The following is an 11,375-nucleotide window of genomic DNA, read 5'->3' as shown; positions in this document are numbered from 1 at the left end:
AGCAGGAATTTTTGATAGAAATCAATAAATAGATTCTAAAATTATATGGATAGGCAAAAGAAGTAGAATAGCCAAAACTACTTTGAAAAGGACAAAGTCACTGGATTCACACTACCTGATTTCAAGACTCAGTTAATCAAGGTAATCAAGACAGCATAGAACTGGCAAAAAGACAGTCAAAAGATCAATGAAACAGAGTCCAGAAATATATATGCTCTACTGATTTTTGACAAAGATGCAAAGACAACCCAATGAAGAAACTTTTAAAGTCTAGCTTCTCTAACTTAATATAAAACATCTGAAATTCACTGTTTGTTGCATGTACTGAAAAATACTATCAACTAACTTAATATTTATAGAACATTCCACCCAATATCAGACTAAATACATTCTTTTCAAGTGCACACATAATATTTACCACAGAAGACCATATTCTGAGCCATAAAACAAAGTGTAAAATGATTATCTTTCAGTAAATGGTGCTATTTATATTCAAAAACATGAACCTCGGGCTTCCCTGGTGGCGCAGTGGTTGAGAGTCTGCCTGCCGATGCGGGGGACACAGGTTTGTGCCCCGGTCCTTGTGTTAATGTTAGCCAAGGATTTCATATGTAACATATGAAGTACTATCAATTAAAAAAGGATAAAACAAGCCACAGATTGGGAAAAAATATCTTCAAAACACATCTGGCAAAGGATGTGTATTCAGAATACATGAAGAATTCTCAAAACTCAATAAGGAAACCCACTTTAAAATGGCTAAAAGATACAAAAGAACACTTCACCAAAGAAGACAATTTTCAGATTGTGAACACGTATGTGAAAAGATACACACCGTCTTTAACCATTAAGGAATGTATATTAAAACCACAATTAGATAACACTACATACCTTTTAGACTGGCTAAAAATCACTGGTATGCTGGTATATGTTTAGCAATCAGGTGTTTGGGAGAGAAGACCCTGCATTTTAGCTTTTGCTTATTTGTGTGGCATAAACATACCCTCTGTGGCTGATTTCTCCCGACTGAATGTGGAGCTAGGAAGATATGTTACTTTCCACCATACGGATACATAAGACATATATAGAAACTAGTAAAACATAGTAATTAGGAAGCGACAAGTTTTATATATTTATTACCTTTGTTTTTTTAATATAATTTGTTTATATAATTTAATTTTTAACAATGGCTGTTTACTAAACAGCTTACAAAATTCCTGAAAATTTAAACATCAGTTCTTTCAAGCCAGTATAAGCCAACCCCAAGCGTGCCACTGCCTGAAATAAAACTGACACTAACAAGTGCTGACAAGGATGTGGAACATCATTGAAGAAAACAGTCTGGCAGTTATCTTTTTCTTCTTTCTCTTTCCTTCTTAGAATCTTTTACAATTTTTTTATATTTCAGAGATAAAATGAATGAAAACCTGACCAGAGACTAAAACAGGCAAATCCAGAGGCACTTAGTTTCCTTCAGACTAGCCTTCAGGATTCAAACACTCAATAATACATACAAAGTGTGACTCTTTGAATAGGAATAAAGTGTCAATATATATATTTTTAAAGAAATTTATTTATTTATTTTATTTTTGCCTGCAATGGGTCTTTGTTGTCACAGGCAGGCTTTCTCTAGTTGTGGTGAGTGGGGGCTACCCTTCGTTGCAGTGCGTGGGCTTCCCATTGCGGTGGCTTCTCTTGTTAAGGAGAAGGCTCTAGGCGTGCAGCTTCAGCAGTTGTGGCATGCCAGCTCAGCAGTTGTGTCTTGCAGGCTCTAGAGTGCAGGCTCAGTAGTTGTGGTGTGAGGGCTTAGTTGCTCCGTGGCATGTGGGATCTTCCTGGACCAGGGCTCGAACCTGTGTCCCCTGCATTGGTAGGCGGATTCTTAACCACTGCGCCACCAGGGAAGTCCCTAAAACTTCAATATTAAAATAACTTTTAAGATGGGAGGAAATACCATAACATACTTTTGTCTTGAAACATCACGCTTTCATTTTAATGAAACCATATATTATCAATTCTCAGATTTGGAGAACACTGTCCTAATGGACATGGTCTTGGGTTATATCACTAGTTATTATTATAACTTGAGTTATATTATTACTAGAGCCATTAGCTTGCAAGACTAAAAGTAATTAACTTCATCTCCCTATGCTTTATCTCTCTTGAACCTTCCTGGCAAAAAGTTTGGCAGTCTCTTAGAAAGTTAAACATGTATTTACCACACAACCAGCAATCCTACTTCTAAGTATTTTCCCAAAGGAGATGAAAATTGTTCATACAAAAATCTGTACACAGGGCTTCCCTGGTGGCGCAGTGGTTGAGAGTCTGCCTGCCGATGTAGGGGACACGGGTTTCTGCCCCGGTCCGGGAAGATCCCACATGTCGCGGAGCGGCTGGGCCCGTGAGCCATGGCCGCTGAGCCTGCACGTCCGGAGCCTACGCTCCGCAACGGGAGAGGCCACAACAGTGAGAGCGCAAAAAAAAAAAAAAAAAAAAAAAAAATCTATACATAAGATGTTTATGTCGTTTCTAGTCATTAATGCCCAAAACTGCAAACAACATAAACATTCTTCAACAACAAACAACTGTGATACACAATACAATGGAATACTAAATTCAGCAACAGAAAGGAATGAATTACTGATACATGCAACAACATCAATAAATATTAGATACTTTAGGTTAAGTTAAAGAAGCTACAATCAGGAAATTTCATACTGTTTTATTTATAAAAAATATAACTCCATTTATATGAGTCCATTTATATGAAATTCTGGAAAAGACAAAACTATAGTCAAAAAACAGATCAGTGGGTGCCAGAGGCTGGGAGTGGGAGGCGTTAAGTACATGAGAGAATTTTTAGGAGGTGATGGAAGTGTCCTATATCTTGATTGAGGTGGTAGTGAACTTTACTGAGGTAAATTTTATCACAACTAAAAACTATCATCACAGGAAAAAAACACCAGAGTTCAATTTTATAGGAAAGTGGGCATTTGAAAAGTAACATTAAGGACAAATCTGGGGAGTTCCCTGGCAGTCCAGTGGTTAGGACTCCGAGCTTTCACTGCTGAGAGCCTGGGTTCAATCCCCGGTCAGGAAACTAAGATCCCAGAAGCCGTGCAGCATGGCCAAAAAAAAAAAAAAAAAAAAAAAATTATTCTTTTTAAGAAAAAACTGAAAAAAATTGAGCACCTCTGCCTCAAGCAACTACATAGAATAACATTTTCACAGGCAAAAAAAAAAAAAAAAAAAAAAAAATTATTCTTTTTAAGAAAAAACTGAAAAAAATTGAGCACCTCTGCCTCAAGCAACTACATAGAATAACATTTTTTACAGGCACTAAAAATAGTTCATTCCAAAACCCTTATATTTAATGGCTTCCAGGGAAAGTAGTCAATTAGAGTTATACCTCGTCATAAATCTCTTTCTAGTATTTTCCATGCTGTTGCCTTTAAATACCTGGTCACTAAATGTCTTTCCTCTTAAACATAGGTAACTCATAATGAAATTTTCAAAAAAATTAAAACATTTAAAGTTGGATGCCATCCCAAAGAAGACAGAATTAGGAAAACAAGATATATGCTGTTACTACCTGTTGTGTTAGAACAATAGATACTAACTTCAGTTCTTTATCAAAAGACTCTTTAGTCTTACTCTACTTGCTCTCTTGATAATGTCACCCGCTTTTCAGGGTTTCAAAGATCATCTTTATGCAATTAAGTCACTCCAGTTTTCTATACTATTTCTGTACCATGTGCATATTTCAATTACACATATATCACCTGGTATTGCAGATGCTTGTTCACACAGGTGTGTTTATTATGTTGACTCCTCTTGGTTCATATACTCCGTAAGGGCAAGGACTAGATTTCTACTAAACTAGTTTGGTTTAGTGTCACCATTCAATAAATTGTATTGAATCTGTAACTCTAGCCACCCAGTATTTCTAGCTGTCTGATAGTATCTGCATTGGTGTAAACTTATAATTCCTTCCCCTAGACATTCTAAGTCTTAAGATGTCTATCTTTTAATCTGCTATTGCATCAACTTCTTTCTCTCCCTTACTATTTGCACTTTTCTTCTTGAGGCTTTTAACCTCAGATTTAAAATAATCTCTGGCCCATCAACCTACCAATGATACCTCGCACTCAAATTTATCCCTCAGACCACTAGCACATTAAGCTTCCTAGGTGATCATGTTACTGCCCTGAAAATCTTCCAGAGCTCTCACGTGCCTACAAAACAAATTTCAAAGCTGTTCACAATCTCACCACATTAACCTGTAACATCCTATATTCAGCCACTCAGAATTATTTATGGTTCCCTAAAATATGGACTGAACCTTAAGTGACACGTGCCATTCTCCCACACTGAAATTTCATTCCACCCTTCGAAGTCTCTCTTAAATATTACCATCTCAATGGCTTTTCCTAGCCAACAGAAACACTTACTGTTCACCTACAATGTGTCAGGAACGCTGATAGGAGTTAGAATCGCTCCCATTTCACTGGTACTTTCAGTGTTTTCAGATCATACAGTCACAGCCTGTCTGTATCAGAGTTTTCTGTATATCTTTCTTCTCCACTGGAGATTTTCTGTCCTCAAAGATTTGCATTATCTTGCTAACATCTGCACTCCCGTTATCATCTAAAAAGTACGGTAGAGAGTAAATACTCAAGTGTTTACTGAAGTCACCTAAGTACAGTATCTTCTGAGCAATTATGGCATAGGGTTACATGGTGGGAAAGGAATTCTAAGACCTGTGAACCTCCCATCTGGAAATTTCATTTGAAATGCACTATAAACTATCATGTGACAGTGTTGGGGAAACTGTGGTTCTCAACTTAACATCAGCTGACCTTAAGATTTGAGGTTAGTACAAGAACCAGGTGTAAACATCTACAGTCAACCAATTTTCAGAAAGGATGCCAAGACCATTCAATGGAGAAACAGTCTTTTCATCAAATGGTGCTGTGACAATTGGATTGCCACATGCAAAACAATGAAGTTGGACTTTACCTCATACCATATACAAAAGTTAACTCAAAATGAATCAAACCCCTAAATGTAAGAGCCAAAACTATAAAACTCTTAGAAGAAAACAGATATTCATGGAATTCATGGAAAAGACTCTGACAAGTACAGGTTTCTGGTAACTGACTATACTGCTGAACTGAATAAGCATTTTCAGAACTCTAATGGAAAACTGATGAATTCATAAAAGTGCTAACAAAAGATCAAGATAAAAAAAAATTAATTACATGGGACTGAGTGAACTGATGAGGATGATTATATTTTTGTGACTTTCTTTTTGAATAAAAAAAATGTGATGTAAATTTATGTAGAAAGAACTTAATGTAAAACAATGCCACTCTTCTCACATATTTTCTCTTGTTTTGGAAAATATATTTTCTGTTAAAAATGTGATTTATGCTGACACATAATAGGTTGATTATCGTTAATATAAATGAATTAATAAATTTTAAAAAAACAGATATAAATCTTCATGACCTTGGATTGGGTAGGGGATTCTTATATATGATGTTGAAAGCATGACCAACAAAATAAAAAACAGATAAACTAGACTTCATCAAATTTTTTAACAATTTGTGCTTCAGAGAACACTGTCAAGAACATGAAAAGACAATCTACAGAATGGGGGAAAAGTTTTTGCAAATCATGTATCTGGTAAAGAACTTGTATCTATGATATACAAAAAAATTCTTATAAATAAAAAGACAGGGCTTCCCTGGTGGCGCAGTGGTTAAGAATCCGCCTGCCTATGCAGGGGACACCAGTTCGAGCCCTGGTCTGGGAAGACCCCACATGCCACAGAGCAACTAAGCCTGTGCGCCACAACTACTGAAGCCTGCGCACCTAGAGCCCGTGCTCCGCAACAAGAGAAGCCACCGCAATGAGAAGCCCGTGCCCCGCAACGAAGAGCAGCCCCCGCTCGCTGCAACTAGAGAAAGCCTGCACACAGCAATGAAGACCCAATGCAGCCAAAACTAAAATAAATAAATTTATAAAAATAAAAAATAAAAAGACAACCCAACCGAAAAATGAGCAAAGGCTCTGAACAGACATTTCTCCAAAGATGTACAAACGGCCAATAAGCATATGCAAAGATGTCTTCAAGAAAATATAATCAAAACCCCACTTAGAAACCATTTCACATGCATTATGATGGATAGAATAAAAAAGTCGAATAATAACAAGTGCCGGTGAGGATGTGGAAAAACTGGTTCCCTCATACATGGCTGGTGGGAATGTAAAATGGTGTGGCCATTTTGGGAAAGCACTCCAGCAATTCTTCAAATGATTAAATGTAGAGTCACCATATAACCCAGCAATTCTACTTGTACACAAATGTTTATTGCAGCATTATTTATAATAGTCAAAATGTGGAAACAACGCAAATGTCCAATGAATGACAAAATGGATAAACAAAATGTGGTATAGCCATACAATGGATTATTATTCAGACATAAAAAAGAATTAAGTATAGACTTTGAAAACATTATGCCAAGTGAAAGAAGTCAGTCACAAAAGACCACATGTTACATGATTTCATTCATATAAAGTCTAGAATAGGGATGTCTATAGAGACAGAAAGTGAATTAGTAGTTGCCTAAGGTTGGGGGCAGAGGAGTTTAGGGAATGGGGACGGGGGTGAGAGGGTACGAGGTTTCTTTCTGAGGTGATGAAAATGTTGTAGTATCTGTGAATATACTAAAACCCATAAAATTGTACATATTAAATGCGTGAGTTATATGGTGCGTGAGTTATATGGTACGTGAGTTATAACTCAATAAAGCTGTTTAAAAAAGAACAGGTGAAACTAACACAACACTGTAAATCAACTATAGTCCAATAAAGGAAAAAAAAGAACAGGCATATAGTATAAATTTCCTGACCTTTTTAAGGTGTTGTCTTACTACTTCATGCTGCCTTAGGGCAAGCACCTTTTAACCTTAGGACTATATCATTAAAAAAAAAAAAAAAGGCAGTAAAAGTGGTATTCCTAAACAATGTAAAGCCTCTCAGGTACAAAAGAACAAGCTTTTGCCAGATATTTTCCCTTTTCAGTCCCTTCCCTGCCCCCATGCCAGCCCTTCTCCACTCTGTTTCATAGTCACAACAGAAACATACACTAAGGGTTTTAAATATGCTTTAGCTACTGAACATAGCTTTATGTGACTGTTCTTAATTTTGAAAGGAAAGTTTAATATTGGGATAAAAACATACTCATAGCATACATATACACTAAGTTGTATAGTCATTACAAGCTTAACAATTATGACATTGAAGCTGTGTATAATTTGATTTTCACTTATATGGATTTCAACTGATTTTTTTCCTCCAAATGCCCTCAAATGAAAAAGTTTCTACGTGCATAATATTTTTAAAACTCTGACTTACTTTTTTTTTAAATAGAAAGACATTAATTTTTATGCCTTTCTTACAATTTAAGGCTTAGGTAAGAACTATTCAAAGCAGATGACCTGTATCAGAATCACCTGGGGCTTTGCAACTCATTGTTGTCCTTGGGACTAGAAGCAATGTCATGAGGAGTTTGTTAAAAATGCAGAATTTGGCTTATCCCAGACCTACAGAATCAGAATTTGCTTTAACAAGATCTCTAGGTAACTTACATATAATGTTTGAAAAATAATGATCTAGAACACTTATAAAACATGCAGATTCTAGTGAGGCAAAGGCATCTGCATTTTAAACAAGAATCCTATGGTTTCCCCTACACACTGAAGTTTGAGAAGCACTATTCAAAAGAAAAGGGGCATACTGAAAAAACATTCCTTTAGAGCAGCTTTGGTATACTAATAAATGCTGCTATATATCCTTCCCCAAATAGTTTGAAAAGCAAAAAAAAAATTTCTGAATTTTTAAGTCTCACAGTTATACTACCTTAAAATTAATACCTTGAATGAGTCTCATGAAATAAGGGCTTTAGATGAACAATCAAAACCAACTATTTAAAAAGTTTTCATAACGCAGTAACCAAAATAAATTTATTCATACTCAAAATTTTGTAGACCTCTACTGAAAAGTCAAATACCTTATTAAAAAGTCCCATCCAAATGGGAAATACAAGTTATAGTTCCTTTTACTCAACTTTAAAAGACTTCAATTAAACAGAATGCTTAGTGTTCATAATATTCTAGTTTACACTATGTTAATTAAGTTTATTCTGATCCTTGCTGGTGGAAAACCTTTGTAGCCCTCACAAGGAATACAGGTCTTAGGATCATGCATAGACACTAACTTTCAATACGTGTTAAGGTAGCTGTAGAGTATACATAAAGGACTACAAGGATATTGGCCCCAAAAGGTAATTTGCTGTGCAAGATAATTTTTACTAATTCTTAGGGGATGCTGGTTTTGACAATTAATTCAGCAAACATTTGCTAAATACAATCAATGGTCAAGATTTTGTGAGGAAACAAAGATGATCAAGGCACTATCCCTAGGCCCAAGAAGCATATAATCCTGAGGACAGGTGGGGTTTGGGCAGGAACCTGCATATACAATTAGCAGAATGTGGTCAGTACCGAAAACGGGTGCCGGAAGTTCCCAGTTTCAGCTAAGTGAATGCCAAATAACGGATATTCTACAGTAATTTCCAACTGATTTGCTGCAGAGTTCAACAAGCTAGGAAAGCTTACTAAAAAGCAGTTTATAAAGAAGTACAGCCCAAGATAAACAATTCTCTGGGAAATTTCCTTATATTTTAATACACACACACACACACTTTCAGTGGGGCTATGAGGTGTGTGTGCGCTCATCAAAGGCAAAGCAATTCAAATATGAACTGGATACAGGAGGCCCAATACAGTTAAGTTCATAGAGGGACTTTCCTTTGACAAAAACAGGAAGACTTAGCTTCAGAGATCGCTGATCATGCGAGAAAAGAGGAAAAAGGAGTGAGGATCTGTTTTTATTTCTCCCCTGGTAACTTAAAACAAAACAAAACAAAACCTCCCCCACCGCCCAGCAGTTTCCTGAACTATTCCCTCCCTTCAACTTTATATTTTATCAACACTATGATCCTTAAAAAGCTTAAGAACTAAAGAAGACAAGCAAGACCGGTCAAACGCATTTACCTATTTAACAGTCCAAAACAGGTACCGCCCTCAAGGGGAACTAGCAGTCCATGAAGGGCCAGGACCGAGAAAAGTGCATCCACACGCTCCCTCCAGCGCCTCGGCCACTGAGCACTCTCTTCACTGCTCTCCCCTTTCGGAGGCACACCCTTCCTTGGGAAGGGAAAAGCAAGCACCTCTTAAATAGGGGCTGCGGAGGTCGCCCGGCAGCGCGGTGAGGTTTGCGGGGACCCAGGGCAAAACCTTCTCTGCACTGGAAGAAGAGGTGCAAGTGACACTGACGAGGGCCAGCTGAACGGGGAAAGGGCACTGCGATGCTCTGTCCTGTCCCGGCCCCTCAGGGGTTCAGGTCGGCCCCCCGGCCCGCAGTTTGCTCTCTTAAGCAGGCCTAGCCGCCCAGGCCAACTCCAGCCCAATGACAGGTCCCCGCGGTGGGGCCCGCGTCACAGGTGTCGCCCCAACCAGGTCCTTGCAAATCCCGGGGGGTGGGGAGGGACAAGTCGGGGCACGGCAAAGGCACCGAAAGGTGAGACGCGCGGCAGCGACGGAGCGCAGCACCCACGGCGACGCGGCCTCACCTCTAAGGTGGAGACAGTGCTGGTGAAAAGGTCCTCTCCGTCCTCCAGCTCCTCAAAGTCGGTGGGTTTCCCGACCCCCAGCGGAGGAGGCTCCCTCTCGGCCGCCATCTTCGCTCGCCCAGACTACTGCGCGAGCGGGACCTCGCGGACCTGTCACGTGAGCACGCACGGCTAGGCTGGCGCGCGGGCCGCTGTGCTCCCCTCCTCCCCGGCCCGCGGCGCGCGGCCGCGCCCCCGGCCTCGAGACTGCGCCCGGCCGTCGCGCGCCGCATTCGGCTCCGCCCGTTTGCCTCTCCTTACACCTCCACGTCTGGGTCGCGGCCACCTTTTCACCGCCCACTTGCTGTACTGACTTTTGTGGAAGAATCTTGGACTTTTATTGCCACGTCCCTTTCTTAGCAGGACTAGGCCAAACGATTTTTGTTGTCGTTACCAGTTTTAAAATCTCCTTTAGGAAGTGGGAGAGCTTGGGGACCAGTCTTTGGGCTTGGATTATGCACAGACTGAGGGCAAGATTGAGGATTGGCGGAAGAGAGACGTGTCTCTTAGATCTCTAGGCTGTCCCATAGAACTTTGTGACATGATGGAAATGTTCTATACCAGTAGCGTCCAGTAGAGTAGCCGGTGGCCGAGCACTTGAAATGAGACTAGTGTGACTGAGGACTGAGTTTTAAATTGTACTTAATTTTAATTAATTTAAATCTAAATAGTCCGCATGTGGATAGAGGCTACCTATTGGACAATGCAGCTCCAAATAACGAAAACCACCCTGAATAACTTGTCTGAGGTTTACTCCAATTTCATCACAAGGCAGCACACAATATTTTTCCTCAATAAAGTAAGAGTCAGAAAGGCTGGAAAAATGACAATTAGGAAAATTAGTGGATGATTAGTAAGAGCATCATATGCAACTCTCTTTGCCAATTAATAGATCTTCATTGTCGGAGGGTCTCTTGAAGACTTTCAGCTTCAATTACCTCACCTCACTGCATAGGATTATTGTCAGGATCAAATGAGAAAAAATGTGAAATTATTCTGAAAGCTCAAGATTGCTATGCCAATGCAAGGTTTGTTCATGGAAAAATAAAAAGGCATTGCAGGTAGCAACCTGAAGTTACAATTTTGCTGGAGAAGAAATCTTCACAGGGATTCTTTACAAATTAAGTATATAGAAGCCCTCAGCCCTCACTGACCTGGGAGTTAGAAGGCCTGGGTTCTACTGGCTATGTGCCAGACTTACTTAGCATCACTGTAATTATTATTTTTTTAAGGGTATTGGAGCAGAAGTTTTTCTAGTCTCTAGGATTTCTTCCACCCCTAAATTTCTGAATTTCTATGATTATGTCAAGAAGTATAAACCCAAACCAGAACTAATTTAAGTAAGTATACCAAGTCGTTGCTTGGTATCAAATGTTGCCTGGGTGAGTTGGATGCATGGGCCAGTTGTCACTGTCATGCTCCCATCACCATTGCCACTGCCGTCAGCCCGTCTGGAATCAGATGTTGAGGCACATTCCCTGGGCTGCATTCCACCACCTATGGACAGTCTGTGGCCTGTCACTGATCAGAAACTTTAATCTCTTTTGAAAGCTCACATTGTGGCTTGAGGTGATTCTTCTCTGTATCCTTTTTACCTGTGCCTCTGTTTATTGCTTACTACTTTCTGTCTTATGCT

General features: G+C 39.3%; 1 protein-coding gene across 1 annotated transcript in view; it reads right to left on the bottom strand.

Moving 5' to 3' along the window:
* Positions 1–9,857, bottom strand: part of SNX2 (sorting nexin 2) — a 53,451-nt gene extending 43,594 nt beyond the window's left edge. The window contains exon 1 of the mRNA XM_007465361.1: positions 9,701–9,857. Coding sequence (XP_007465423.1) covers positions 9,701–9,808 — 108 coding nt within the window. The 5' untranslated portion in view covers positions 9,809–9,857. The remainder of the gene's footprint in view (positions 1–9,700) is intronic.
* Between the last annotated feature and the right edge of the window lie 1,518 nt (positions 9,858–11,375).

This window comes from Lipotes vexillifer, unplaced genomic scaffold (genome assembly GCF_000442215.2).
Source record: "Lipotes vexillifer unplaced genomic scaffold, Lipotes_vexillifer_v1.1 scaffold767, whole genome shotgun sequence".
Lineage (NCBI taxonomy): Eukaryota > Metazoa > Chordata > Mammalia > Artiodactyla > Lipotidae > Lipotes > Lipotes vexillifer.
Note: the sequence above shows the minus strand (reverse complement) of the source record. Positions and strands in the feature narration are given on the sequence as shown.